General features: G+C 46.5%; 1 protein-coding gene across 2 annotated transcripts in view; it reads left to right on the top strand.

Moving 5' to 3' along the window:
* Positions 1-15,679, top strand: part of sirt6 (sirtuin 6) — a 139,040-nt gene that overhangs the window by 97,064 nt on the left and 26,297 nt on the right. For both annotated transcript variants that reach the window (XM_070859998.1, XM_070859997.1), the window contains exons 4-5: positions 1,405-1,500; positions 9,047-9,127. In XM_070859998.1, the coding sequence (XP_070716099.1) occupies positions 1,405-1,500; positions 9,047-9,127 (177 nt within the window). The remainder of the gene's footprint in view (positions 1-1,404; positions 1,501-9,046; positions 9,128-15,679) is intronic.

The following is a 15,679-nucleotide window of genomic DNA, read 5'->3' as shown; positions in this document are numbered from 1 at the left end:
GGGGGTCCTTGTGCATGAATCCCAAAAAGTTAGTTTGCAGGTGCAGCAGGTAATCAGGAAGGCGAATGGAATGTTGGCCTTCATTGCGAGAGGGATGGAGTACAAAAGCAAGGAGGTCCTGCTGCAACTGTACAGAGTATTGGTGAGGCCGCACCTGGAGTACTGCGTGCAGTTTTGGTCACCTTACTTAAGGAAGGATATACTAGCTTTGGAGGGGGTACAGAGACGATTCACTAGGCTGATTCCGGAGATGAGGGGGTTACCTTATGATGATAGATTGAGTAGACTGGGTCTTTACTCGTTGGAGTTCAGAAGGATGAGGGGTGATCTTATAGAAACATTTAAAATAATGAAAGGGATAGACAAGATCGAGGCAGAGAGGTTGTTTCCACTGGTCGGGGAGACTAGAACTAGGGGGCACAGCCTCAAAATACGGGGGAGCCAATTTAAAACCGAGTTGAGAAGGAATTTCTTCTCCCAGAGGGTTGTGAATCTGTGGGATTCTCTGCCCAAGGAAGCAGTTGAGGCTAGCTCATTGAATGTATTCAAATCACAGGTAGATAGATTTTTAACCAATAAGGGAATTAAGGGTTATGGGGAGCGGGCGGGTAAGTGGAGCTGAGTCCACGGCCAGATCAGCCATGGTCTTTTTGAATGGCGGAGCAGGCTCGAGGGGCTAGATGGCCTACTCCTGTTCCAAATTCTTATGTTCTTATGTAGGCACCGAGCCGCATAAGTAGAAATTAGTGCAGGTGACCAAAAGCTTGGTCAAAGAATTAGGTTTTAAGGAGCATCTTGAAGGAGGAAAGAGACACGGAGAGGTTTAGGCAGAAAGTTCCAGAGCTCGGAGCCAAGGCAACAGAAGGCACGGCCACCAATGGTCGAGCGATTATAATCAGGGATGCTCAAGAGGGCAGAATTAGAGGAGAGGGGGCTCGGAGGCTTGAGGCCTGGAGGAGATTACAGAGATGGGGAGGGGGCGAGGCCATGGAGTGATTTGAAAATATGGGAGAATTTTGAAATCGAGGTGTTGCTTAACCGGAAGCCAATGTAGGTCAGCGAGCACAGGGGTGATGGGTGAGCGGGACTCGGTGCGAGTTAGGACACGGGGCAGGCGAGTTTTGGATCACCTCAAGCTTAGGTATCGGGAATATAAGGCTTGGTCTGCGCAACCTGTCCTCATAATTTAACTCTTTTGGCTCAGGTTTCATTCTGTTAGAAAATGTTCGATGGGCCTTATGAGTTATCACTGGCCTTGCTATGTGATTGAGTGCTGGATGGAAATGAGGAGAGCAGTGCCTGTTGACTCGAGTGACCTGGAGTGTCGCACATGTGATCTTTGTATTAATGCTTCTCTATCACCCCAAGCAAGATTAGTGATCCACTGGTTCTTCTCTATTGCAGGCAATACGTTCGAGACTCAGTTGTTGGGACAATGGGGTTGAAAGCGACCGGCCGATTATGTGACGTTAAAAAGGCGCGAGGTCTTCGCGCATGCAGGTATGGGATCCTGGTCACCTTGTTATATTGCATTATCTTCAAACGTTAAATGATTGTGCTGTATTTTGGAATCTGGGTCATCTTTCAGGTCTAAGTTAATTCTGACGTGTTCATTTAATTGTACGTGTTGATCGAATGTGTATTTGTAACACCATCCCATCTATGATATTACAGTTAGCGATATCAGTGTTTCTGCACTTTTTTTGCACCCACCTGAAGACAGTTAGCGGTGAAATTCGTTTGGGGGTGCTAACCGAGGCGGTGGGTGGGGGCAGGACTTCCTGCGCCCCGTGCGGAAGTCCCGACCCGGCCGCGAAATTGTAGTTATCGCCCCTCACAGGAAGTGGAGTGCAATGTCGCGCGCTCCACTTCCCTTTAGGCCGGGTTCGGCAGCGCCACACAGCTTCTCCGCGAAGCGCTGATGTGTTTCAACGCCCCTCCCCTTCCGTTAAAGGGGAAGGGACGCTGCAAACTCTGGTGGCACCTTACAGTACTCTCCTCAATGGGTCTCCATAATCGTCGTGGTCTGCTGCATGCTGCACAACTCGGCCATCATGAGGGGACAGCCGCTGGAGGTCGAGCCAGCAGTACCACCCGAGGAGGAGGATCCCCGTCGCCCCAGAGCTAGGAGGCGTCAACCTATCGCCACCCTGGAAGTGCCGGGTGCAGACTGGCCAGCACCCTCCTGGGAGGGTGTGTCCTCACATATATGGAGGTGCCTGACACCTCCCCTGCAATCTCCCTCCATGCATTATGTACTGGTGGTCTGCCAGGTCTCCCCACGTCAGGAAACAGTATTCTTCTTCTGTCCTCCACACCGTCCATCAGTATCTCCAGCTCCATATCAGTGAACCTGTTGGCTCTCCTTGCACCTCTTACACCAGCCATCCTTCCAACCTCCTCCCCCCTCAGGACCTTGCTGCAAACCTCGGCCTTTAAAAAGGCCAGGGGGCAGCTGGCTTATTAGAAACCCTTACCTGCATGCTGAATTTCTCAGAGGTGCTAACGCTCAAATCAAGACAGCTACACCGCTGAAAAACTCGCTTTGGCAGGGTTCAGTAGCGCTGGAACCCATTTGTTCACTTTTTTAGCTGAATATGGGGTGGCCCAGCCACGAAACAATTTCGGCGCTGATGGCCACAAAAAGGTGGGGGGAGCAGCAGCTTTCCAGCAGGACTGAATTTCGGGCATAACATTAGTATCTCCTTGTGCCCGGCACTGAATATCCATGACTTTCACATCTGCCTCTTCAGTCTCCATAAGTGAACTGAGCAAACCCTTGCTTAAGACAAGGCCAGATACAAATCGATTAGCTGCTTTATTTCACAAGCTAATGATGCAGAATAGCCATTACGATCAGACTTACTCAGTTCAATTCATACTACTTATCTTCGCAAAGTAATGCAAAATAAAGAATACTTCCCCACCAATGTTCCCTCGAAATTTGCTACGTGGCCGCGCATACGTGGCATCTCTTCCAGCGTCTGGTGAGCGGTCTGCGAGGACCTCGCAATCAGTGCATGGCCACGCACCCTCGGGTTCCTCACATCACTGGGTCATCTTTCTAACCTCCCCTCAGCAAAAGCGCAACATTCTCACGCCTTTCCCTTTAACAACCCTGACTGACTTTTCAGCCTTCCTGTTTTCCAAAAGCCTCACTGTCTGAGTTGAAGGTTTTTTTTTAACCTTTCGTTGTTCACAGGCAGCAGGGAAGGCTTGCCAGACTGTGTAATTTAATGCAGAATCAATTGCTGGCCCCATAACTCAGGAGCAGTCGGTTCTGCTCCATCGTGGCAGTTTTGACGCACATTCTGTTTATGCAGTATGTTTTTATGTTAATATTTTTAAATATATATATTCCTGTGTTCACTCCTGCATAAGTTTGCAGTTTTGAGCCCAATTATCAGAGTGGATGAAGTGAGAAGCTGTAGAATGATACCCACAGGTAATATATACTGAGAACTCTGCAACTACTTATACGAAGTTTATTAAAACGAAGGTTAAAATACTCTTCCATGTTGATGGGTGCTGGACACCAGGGCTGATGTTTCAGTGCCCCAGCCTTGGAAATTGTTGAGAAGAATGCTTCCAATTTATAGTCCAACTACTGAGCGAGCATGTTTTACTTGTTTTAAGTTAAACATAAAGGAGAGTTTTTCGACAAGTATTTGTAAAGAATGATTCCATAGTATGTCTACATCTCGCATAAGAGAATGTATGCTCTGATCTGAGTAATTTTAAGGAATTGCTTGAATTATATTATTGGCCACAGAATAGGAAAAGGTTTATAGTGCTATCATAGACTCGACTGTATATTTTTATATTGTATAGCCCAAGATGAGAGACCATCAGACCCAGTCTCAGTCACGGGCTGATTGTATCACCCCCACCCTACACCTAAAGTCTTATCCCCTCATCTCCTGTGAGGCCCAAAAAAACATAGAAACATAGAAAATAGGTGCAGGAGTAGGCCATTCGACCCTGCGAGTCTGCACCACTATTTAATAAGATCATGGCTGACCATTCACCCTCAGTACCCCTTTCCTGCGTTCTCTCCATACCCACTGATCCCCCTAGCCATAAGGGCCATTTCTAACTCCCTCTTGAATATATCCAATGAACTGGCATCAACAACTCTCTGTGGCAGGGAATTCCACAGGTTAACAACTCTGAGTGAAGAAGTTTCTCCTCAACTCAGTCCTAAATGGCCTACCCCTTATCCTAAGACTGTGTCCCCTGGTTCCCCAACATCGGGAGCATTCTTCCCGCATCTAACTTGTCCAGTCCCGTCAGAATCTTATATGTTTCTATGAGATCCCCTCTCATCCTTCTAAACTCCAGTTGATCCAGTCTCTCCTCGTATGTCAGTCCAGCCATCCCAGGAATCAGTCTGGTGAACCTTCGCTGCACTCCCTCAATAGCAAGAACGTCCTTCCTCAGATTAGGAGACCAAAACTGAACACAATATTCCAGGTGAGGCCTCACCAAGGCCCTGTACAACTGCAGTAAGACCTCCCTGCCCCATACTCAAATCCTCTAGCAATGAAGGCCAAATTACCATTTGCCTTCTTTACCGCCTGCTGTACCTGCATGCCAACTTTTAATGACTGATGAACCATGACACCCAGGTCTCGTTGCACCTCCCCTTTTCCTAATCTGCCACCATTCAGATAATATTCTGCCTTCGTGTTTTTGCCCCCAAAATGGATAACCTCACATTTATCCACATTATACTGCAACTGCCCACTCACCTAATCTGTCCAAGTCACCCTGCAGCCTCTTAGCGTCCTCCTCACAGCTCACAGTTTAGTGTCATCTGCAAACTTGGAAATATTACATTCAATTCCTTCGTCTAAATCATTAATGCATATTGTAAAGAGCTGGGGTCCCAGCACTGAGCCCTGCGGCACTCCACTAGTCACTATCTGCCATTCTAAAAAGGACCCGTTTATCCCGACTCTCTGCTTCCTGCCTGCCAACCAGTTCTCTATCCACGCTAGTACATTACCCCCAATGCCATGTATTTTGATTTTGCACACCAATCTCTTGTGTGGGATCTTGTCAAAAGCCTTTTGAAAGTCCAAATTCACCACATCCACTGGTTCTCCCTTGTCCACATCCTAAAAAAATTCTAGATTTGTCAAGCAGGATTTCCCTTTCATAAATCCATGCTGACTTGAACCGATCCTGTCACTGCTTTCCAGATGCGCTGCTACTTCATCCTTAATAATTGATTCCAACATTTTCCCCACGACTGATGTCAGGCTAACTGGTCTATAATTACCCATTTTCTCTCTCCCTTTTTAAAAAGTGGTGTTACATTAGCTACCCTCCAGTCCACAGGAACTGATCCAGAGTCGATAGACTGTTGGAAAATGATCACCAATGCATCCACTATTTCTAGGACCACTTCCTTACGTACTCTGGGATACAGAATATCAGGCCCCGGGGATTTATCAGCCTTCAATCCCATAAATTTCCCGAACACAATTTCCCACCTAATAAGGATATCCTTCAGTTCCTCCTTATCACTAGACCCTCGGTCCACTAGTACTTACGGAAGGTTATTTCTGTCTTCCTTCGTGAAGACCGAACCAAATCATTTGTTCAATTGGTCTACCATTTCTTTGTTCCCATTATAAATTCACCTGAATCTGACTGCAAGGGACCTACTTTTGTCTTTACTAATCTTTTTCTCTTCACATATCTATAAAAGCTTTTGCAGTCAGTTTTTATGTTCCCGGCAAGCTTCCTCTCGTACTCTTATTTTCCCACTCTTAATTAAACCCTTTATCCTCCTCTGCTGAATTCTAAATTTCTCCTAATCCTCAGGTTTGCTGCTTTTTCTGGCCAATTTATATGCCCCTTCCTTGGATGTAACACTATCCTTAATTTCCTTTGTTAGCCATCCCCGTTTTATTTTTACACCAGACAGAGATGTACAATTGTTGAAGTTCATCCATGTGATCTTTAAATGTTTGCCATTGCCTATCCACCGTCAACCCTTGAAGTATCATTTGCCAGTCAATTCTGGCCAATTCACGCCTCATACCATCGAAGTTACCTTTCCTTAAGTTCAGGACCCTAGTTTCTGAATTAACTCTGTCACTCTCCATCTTAATAAAGAATTCTACCATATTATGGTCACTCTTCCCCAAGGAGCCTCGCACAACAAGATTGCTAATTAGTCCTTTCTCATTACACATCACCCAGTCTAGGATGGCCAGCTCTCTAGTTGGTTCCTCGACATATTGGTCTAGAAAACCATCCCGAATACACTCCAGGAAATCCTCCTCCACCGCATTGCTACCAGTTTGGTTAGCCCAATCAATATGTAGATTAAAGTCACCCATGATAACTGCTGTACCTTTATTGTACGCATCCCTTATTTCTTGTTTGATGCTGTCCCCAACCTCATTACTACTGTTTGGTGGTCTGTACACAACTCCCACTAGCGTTTTCAGCCCTTTGGTATTCTGCAGCTCCACCCATACCGATTCCACATCATCCAAGCTAATGTCCTTTCTTACTATTGCATTAATTTCCTCTTTAACCAGCAATGCCACCCTGCCTCCTTTTCCTTTCTGTCTATCCTTCCTAAATGTTGAATACCCCTGGATATTGAGTTCCCAGCCTTGGTCACTCTGGAGCCATGTCTCCGTGATGCCAATTACATCATAACCGTTAACTGCTATCTGCGCAGTTAATTTGTCCACCTTATTCTGAATACTCCTCGCATTGAGGCACAGAGCCTTCAGGCTTGTCTTTTTAGCACACTTTGTCCCTTTAGAATTTTGTTGTAATGTGGCCCTTTTTTGCTTTTTGCCTTAGGTTTCTCTGCCCTCCACTTTTACTTTTCTTCTTTCTATCTTTTGCTTCTGCCCCCATTCTACTTCCCTCTGTATCCCTGCATAGGTTCCCATCCCCCTGCCATATTAGTGTAACTCCTTCCCAACAGCACTAGCAAACACTCCCCCTCGGACATTGGTTCCGGTCCTGCCGAGGTGCAGACCATCCGGTTTGTACTGGTCCCACCTTCCCCCAGAACCGGTTCCAATGTCCCAGGAATTTGAATCCCTCCCTTCTTCGCCACTCCTCAAGCCACGTATTCATCTGAGCTATCCTGCGATTCTTACTCTGATGAGCACGTGGCACTGGTAGCAATCCTGAGATTACTACTTTTGAGGACCTACTTTTTAATTTAGCTCCTAGCTCCCTAAATTTGTCTCGTAGGACCTCATCCCATTTTTTACCTATATCGTTGGTACCTATGTGCACCATGACAACTGGCTGTTCACCCTCCCTTTTCAGAATGTCCTGCATCTGCTCATTTAGCCAATTTAGGTGTCCTCTGTCAAAAATTCCTGTCCAACCCCTCAGAGGTTCCCAGGCAAACCTCAGGCGGACCCATACCCACTCTGTTATCTGGGAATGGTTTACTACAGGGCTGTCGTAATACCCGCCCTCCTGTATGGCTCAGAAACATGGACCATGTACAGCAGACACCTCAAGTTGCTGGAGCAATACCACCAACGATGTCTCTGCAAGATCTACAAATCCCCTGGGAGGACAGACGCACCAATGTTAGCGTCCTCAACCAGGCCAACATCCCCAGCATCGAAGCACTGACCACACTTGATCAGCTCCGCTGGGCAGGCCACATAGTTCGCATGCCAGACACGAGACTCCCAAAGCAAGCGCTCTACTCCGAACTCGTTTATGGCAAACGAGCCAAAGGTGGGCAGCGGAAACGTTACAAGGTCACCATCAAAGACTCCCTGATAAAGTACATCGTCCCCACTGACACCTGGGAGTCCCTGGCCAAAGACCGCCCTAAGTGAAGGAAGTGCATCCAGGAGGGCGCTGAGCACCTCGAGTCTCATCGCCGAGAGCATGCAGAAATCAAGCGCAGACAGCGGAAAGAACGTGCGGCAAACTAGTCCCACCCTCCCTTTCCCTCAACCACTGTCTGTCCCACCTGTGACAGAGACTGTGGTTCTCGTATTGGACTGTTCAGCCACCAAAGAACTCGTGAAGAGTGGAAGCAAGTTTTCCTCGATTCCGAGGGACTGCCTATGATGATGATGACTCTTGCAATGTGATGACCTTATTTAAGGATTGTAATGGATCAGTCTTCACGGCCTCCTCCAGAATCCTGTTCCATATCCTCTGGGAAAAGTAACGCCAACTTTACCTCTGCTTGGTCAGTTTGTACATGTGGCCCCTAACTCTACTTGACCCTATCACATAAATCCCTTCCTTTTAATAATCATGAATATTTGGATCAGATCCCCCTCTAAGTCTCTGTCTCTCCAGCACCTACAAGCCCAAGGTATCAAGTCTACATTGCTCTCCTCGGGTCAGAGGTCATCCTTGTTGACCTCCTCTGTAACATGTCACAACATCTCAAGCTCAGAGCAGTGTTGCCTTTGCTGAGTGAACATGCGATAGGGGAGGTCCTTCCAGACCAGGAGACCTGCTGTCAGCTTTCACAAGATCTGCAGCTACGTGTGTTTGAGCCATGCAGTGTAATCAGCACTGTTCCTATCCTTGTATAGTACACAAGAGTCACTCAAAGATCATTCCGGTGGTTCTGCAGCAGACTATTGACTGGTGACTGATGAGTGATGATCACAATCGTCCTCATTTACAACTCAAAAAATTACTGCAAAGCATGCTGTATATGTCGTACATGTTTAATTCCAAATGCTAAAAAACACAATAAAACCAGGCATCAACATAGACTTTATACCACAGTTATGACGTCCATTCCAGCGTCTATCGCTTTAACATTAAACGTAATGCCTGCATACAGGATAAAAATCAGTAGTGGAGAGCTTAAACCATAATTGAAAATGATGTACTCACTGATGTCTCATGACCCTATCAGTTTACATTGCAGGACCGTTGCAGCCGCCTGCATGTGTTTCTTGATTAGCCATGTTGGAAAGGTCAGACTGTTCCTGGAGGAAGATTTCTTCAGGGTGCTGGAGGAAGATTTCTTCAGGGTACGGCAGAAATTAACACTCTCAAATTTTGCTTGCAGGGGAAAGTTACGAGATACCATTTTGGACTGGGAAGATGCTTTACCCGAGCGGGATCTCAGTTTGGCAGATGAAGCCTGCAGGTACGTCTGAAACTATTCAATAATGGCAGAAACTGTCACAGCATTGGTAACTTTCTAACATCTTGTTTCTTTTGTTTACTCATTTTAAAGGGAGTGAATTAATTTTTAGGAAGGGCAGTTCTTTTGATTGTCCTCCTGATTGGTTAAGACAAGTCACTGAATATATTTAAGAGGTAGATAGATTTCTAGACAAAAAGACATCAAGGAGTATGGGGGAAAAGTGGGAACATGGTGTTGAGATAGAGGATCAGCCATGATCATATGGAATGGCGGTGCAGACTCGAAGGGCCGAATGGCCTACTACTACTCCTATTTTTCTATGGGTACGATGCCCCACAAGTGTACATGCAAATTTCCTTGCTCCGCTACTGAACTCTTGATTGCATTTGAGGCATCATTTTAAGCTTCTAGACATTAGATTATTTGAGGTAGAGAACATGTCGTGTTCACACGGTTTCCTCTCGGTACATATTTTGTTTTTTCCTACTCCAGATACTTCAGCACTGAGTTCATAATACATACAAGATTCTGAAGGGGATTGACAGGGTAGATGCTGAGAGGTTGTTTCCCCAGGCTGGAGTGTCTCGAACCAGGGGGCACAGTCTCAGGACAAGGGGTCGGTCATTTAGGACTGAGATGATGAAGAATTTCTTCACTCAGAGGGTTGTGAATCTTTGGAATTCTCTGCCCCAGAGGGCTGTGGATGCTGAGTCTGAATATATTCAAGACTGAGATTTTGGGAGTCTAGGGTATCTAGCGATATGGAGATCGGGCGGGAAAGTGGAGTTGAGGTTGATGATCAGCCATGATCTTATTGAATGGCGGAGCAGGCTCGAGGAGCCATAGGGCCTACTCCTGCTCCTATTTCTTATGTTCTTATGTATAATGCTGGTTGTTTTGGAACAGGTCGAGACTTTTATTCATTCTTGGGCAAGGCCAGCATTTATTGCCCATCCCTAGTTGCCCTGAGAAGGTGGCGCTACAACCAAGTGGCTTGATAGGCCACTTCAGGAGGCCATGTGTGCCTTGTCCCATGCACACCACATCATTGCCTTATGCTCAGTTACAGATTTGCCACTATACCTGGAGCAGATAATCTAGCCACAGTGTCAGGAGGCTACTTACTCTAAGGGCACCTTGATTCTATCCACATTTCCCAGTAGGGACCTTTGCATACCAATATTGCGTGAAAACCCTGAGGTCTTTTTTCCACTACCCACACCCAGCTTAGGCTACTGATGTGAGTCCGAATGCTATTCTGTCAGCTGTGGCTCAGTGAGTAGCACACTCACCTCTAAGTCAGAAGGTTGTGGGTTCAAGTCCCACTAAAGGGACTAAAGCATATAAAGCTCGGCTGACACTCAGTGCAGTGTCGAAGGAGTGCTGAACTGTCAGAAGTGCCGTCTTTCGGATGAGATGTTAAACCAGGTGGATGTAAAAGATCCCATGGCACTATTTCGAAGAAGAGCAGGGGAGTTATCCCCGGTGTCCTGGCCAATATTTATCCCTCAATCAACATATTATCTGGTCATTATCATATTGCTGTTTGTGGGAGCTTCCTGAGCGCAAATTGGCTGTCGCGTTTCCCACATTACAACAGTGACTGCATCCTAAAAGTACTTCATTGGCTGTAAAGCGCTTTGAGACGTCTGGTGGTTGTGAAAGGCGCTATGTAAATGCAAGACTCCTTTTTTTTTCCTATTCTGAATGAGATAAATTAACTCAACCTGGCCCGAGAATTAACCTGGGCAGACGATCCTGTTGTGGTGATGCTGAGCTGTGGATCACTTCACTGAGCCATCAGGGAGCTTGAAAGTTATATCTCCCCCGTTAAATAATTTCCTGTGCTGACGGCTACAATGTTGTAGCTGTTGAGCTTTTGTCAGTTTTCTTCTTCCTCATTGGTCTCATGTTTAAGTCTCTCTCTCCTTTCTGCTTATTTATTTTATAGAAACATAGAAAATAGGTGCAGGAGTAGGCCATTCGGCCCTTCAAGCCTGCACCATCATTCAATATGATCATGGATGATCATTCACCTCAGTATCCCTTTCCCGCTTTTTCTCCATACCCCTTGATCCCTTTAGCCGTAAGGGCCACGTCTAACTCCCTCTTGAATATATCCAATGAACTGGTATCAACAACTCTCTGCGGCAGGGAATGCCACAGGTTAACAACTCTCTGAGTGAAGAGGTTTCTTCTCATCTCAGTCCTGAATGGCCTACCCCTTATCCTAAGACTGTGTCCCCAACATCGAGAACATTCTTCCTGCATCTAACCTGTCCAGTCCCATCAGAATCTTATACGTTTCTATGAGATCCCCTCTCATCCTTCTAAACTCCAGTGTATAAAGGCCCAGTTGATCCAGTCTCTCCTCATACGTCAGTCCAGCCATCCCTGGAATCAGTCTGGTGAACCTTTGCTGCACTCCCTCAATAGCAAGAACGTCCTTCCTCAGATTAGGAGACCAAAACTGAACACAATATTCCAGGTGAGGCCTCACCAAGGCCCTGTACAACTGCAGTAATACCTCCCTGCTCCTATACTCAAATCCCCTTGCTATGAAGGCCAACATGCCATTTGCCGCCTTCACCGCCTGCATGCCAACTTTCAATGACTGATGAACCATGACACCCAGGTCTCGTTGCACCTCCCCTTTTCCTAATCTGCCGCCATTCAGATAATATTCTGCCTTTGTGTTTTTGCCACCAAAGTGGATAACCTTACATTTATCCACATTATACTGCATCGGCCATGTATTTGCCCACTCTACTAACCTGTCCAAATCACCCTGCAGCCTCTTAGCATCCTCCTCACAGCTCACACCGCCACCCAGTTTAGTGTCATCTGCAAACTTGGAGATATTACCCTCAATTCCTTCATCCAAATCATTAATGTATATTGAGAAGAGCTGGGGTCCCAGCACTGAGCCCTGCGGCACTCCGCTAGTTACTGCCTCCCATTCCGAAAAGGACCCGTTTATCCCGACTCTCTGCTTCCTGCCTGCCAACCAATTCTCTATCCACGTCAGTACATTACCCCCAATACCATGTGCCTTGATCTTGTACATCAATCTCTTATGTGGTACCTTGTCAAAGGCCTTTTGAAAGTCCAAATACACCACATCCACTGGTTCGCCCTTGTCCACTCTACTAGTTACATCCTCAAAAAAATTCCAGAAGATTGGTCAAGCATGATTTCCGTTTCATAAATCCATGCTGACTTGGACCGATCCTGTCACCGCTTTCCAAATGCGCTGCTATTTCATCTTTAATAATAGATTCGAACATTTTCCCCACTATTGATGTCAGGCTAACCGGTCTATAATTACCCGTTTTCTCTCTCCCTCCTTTTTTAAAAAGTGGTGTTACATTAGCTACCCTCCAGTCCATAGGAACTGATCCAGAGTCGATAGACTGTTGGAAAATGATCACCAATGCATCCACTATTTCTAGGGCCACCTCCTTAAGTACTCAGGGATGCAGACAATCAGGCCCTGGGGATTTATCGGCCTTCAATCCCATCAATTTCCCCAACACAATTTCCTGCCTAATAAGGATATCCTTTAGTTCCTCCTTCTCACTACACCCTCGGTCCCCTTGTACATCCGGAAGGTCATTTGTGTCTTCCTTCGTGAAGACAGAACCAAAGTATTTGTTCAGTTGGTCTGCCATTTCTTTGTTCCCCATTATTAATTCACCTCAGTCCGACTGCAAGGGACCTACGTTTGTTTTCACCAATCTTTTTCTCTTCACATATCTATAGAAGCTTTTGCAGTCAGTTTTTATGTTCCCGGCAAACTTCCTCTCATACTCTATTTTCCCCCTCCAAATTAAACCCTTTGTTCTCTGCTGAATTCTAAATTTCTCCCAGTCCCCAGGTTTGCTACTTTTTCTGGCCAATTTATATGCCCCTTCCTTGGATCTAACATTATCCTTAATTTTCCTTGTTAGCCACGGTTGAGCCACCTTCCCTGTTTTATTTTTACTCCAGCAGGAATGTACAACTGTTGAAGTTCGCCCATGTGATCTTTCACTGTTGCCATTGCCTATCCACCGTCAACCCTTTAAGTATCATTTGTCAGTCTATTCTAGCCAATTCACGCCTCATGCCATCGAAGTTAGCTTTCCTTAAATTTAGGACCCTAGATTCTGAATTGACTGTGTCACTCTCCATCTTAATAAAGAATTCTACCATATTATGGTCACTCTTCCCCAAGGGGCCTCGCACAACAAGATTGCTAATTAGTCCCTTCTCATTACACATCACCCAGTCTAGGATGGCCAGCTCTCTAGTTGGTTCCTCGACATATTGGTCAAGAAAACCATCCCTAATACACTCCAGGAAATCCTCCTCCACCGCATTGCTACAAGTTTGGTTAGCCCAATCTATATGTAAATTAAAGTCGCCCATGATAACTGTTGTACCTTTATTTCTTGTTTTATGCTTTCCCCGACCTCACTGTTTGATGGCCTGTACACAACTCCCACCAGCGTTTTCTGCCCTTTGGTATTTCGTAGCTCCATCCATACCGATTCCACATCATCCAGGCTAATGTCCTTCCTTACTATTGCATTAATTTCTTCTTTGACCAGCAACGCCACCCCGTCTCCTTTTCCTTTCTGTCTATCCTTCCTAAATGTTGAATACCCCTGGATGTTGAGTTCCCAGCCTTGGTCATCCTGGAGCCATGTCTCTGTGATGCCAATTACATCGTATCCATTAACTGCTATCTGTGCAGTTAATTTGTCCACCTTTTTTGAATACTCCTCGCATTGAGACACAGAGTCTTCAGGCTTGTCTTTTTAACACACTTTGTCCCTTTAGAATTTTGCTGTAATGTGGCCCTTTTTGTTTTTTGCCTTGGGATTCTCTGCCCTCCACTTTTACTATTCTCCTTTCTATCTTTTGCCTCTGTCTGCCTTTTATTTCCCTCTGCCTCCCTGCATTGGTTTCCATCCCCCTGCCATATTAGTTTAACTCCTCCCCAACAGCACTAGCAAACACTCCCCCAAGGACATTGGTTCTGGTCCTGCCCAGGTGTAGACCATCCGGTTTGTACTGGTCCCACCTCCCCAGAACCGGTTCCAATGCCCCAGGAATTTGAATCGCTCCCTTCTGCACCACTCCTCAAGCCACGTATTCATCTGAGCTATCCTGCGATTCCTACTCTGACTAGCACGTGGCACTGGTAGCAATCCTGAGATTACTACTTTTGAGGTCATACTTTTTAATTTAGCTCCTAGCTCCCTAAATTCGTCTCGGAGGACCTCATCCCGTCTTTTATCTATATTGTTGGTACCTATGTGTACCACGACAACTGGCTGTTCACCCTCCCTTTTCAGAATGTCCTGCACCTGCTCCGAGACATCCTTGACCCTTGCACCAGGGAGGCAACATACCATCCTGGAGTCTCGGTTGCGGTCGCAGAAACGCCTATCTATTCCCCTTACAATCGAATCCCCTATCACTGTAGCTCTCCCACTCTCTTTCCTGCCCTCCTGTGGAGCAGAGCCAGCCACGGTGCCATGAACTTGGCTGCTGCTGCCCTCCCCTGATGAGTCATCCCCCTCAACAGTACCCAAAGCGGTGTATCTGTTTTGCAGGGGGATGACCGCAGGGGACCCCTGCACTACGTACCTTACACTGCTCTTCCTGCTGATCACCCATTTACTCTCTGGCTGAGTATCCTTTACCTGCCGTGTGACCAACTTGCTAAACGTGCTATTCACGTCATTCTCAGCATCGTGGATGCTCCAGAGTGAATCCACCCGCAGCTCCAGTGCCGCAATGCGGTCCGTCAGGAACTGGAGGTGGATACACTTCCCGCACACGTAGTTGTCAGGGGCACCGGAAGCGTCCCTGACTTCCCACAAAGTACGTGTCCGAGCTCTCCTGCCATGACTTAACCCTTAGATACATTTAAGTTGGCAACAACAATGCTAAATGTTACTCACTGATAAAGAAAGAAAAAGAAAAGCTACTCACCAATCACCAGCCAATCACTTACCCCCTTGGCTGTGACGTCACCTTTCGATTTCTCTCTGCTTCTGTTTTGCCTTCTCCCTGTAGCTGCACAAGCCACGCCTCTCCACGCTCCTCCCGAGCCTCTCGTCAACGCACTACGACTCCCGACGACTCTCGGACGCTGAGCCTTTTTATAGGCCTCTCCACGCTCCTCCCGAGCCTCTGGCCGACGCACCACGATTCCCCTTATACTTTCATCATATTCCAGTCAATTATCTAACCTTCCTCTGCCGGCACACCGCCAACGTGTCTTTCTACCAATGAGAGAAGTTCACGACAGAGGCCCGTTTCCTCATCCTCCCACTGTAGACCCTGAAACTAAAACTTGTGACATACAGGCAACTCTCGATTATCCGGATCACTCGGGGATTGGGCTATTCCAGGTAAACGATTTTTCTGTTCGAGTGAGTCTACATTTTAAAGTTAAAACTTTAATGAATCAATACAATCAGCTACAAACAGTAACAAAAGATGGACATTACCAGCATGCATGTTCAGGTTCTGTGCCTGGAACCCGGTGCCGGCACT

The sequence above is a fragment of the Pristiophorus japonicus genome, chromosome 18 (assembly GCF_044704955.1).
Source record: "Pristiophorus japonicus isolate sPriJap1 chromosome 18, sPriJap1.hap1, whole genome shotgun sequence".
In the NCBI taxonomy this organism is placed as follows: domain Eukaryota; kingdom Metazoa; phylum Chordata; class Chondrichthyes; family Pristiophoridae; genus Pristiophorus; species Pristiophorus japonicus.
This window is presented reverse-complemented; position numbering and strand designations above follow the sequence as displayed.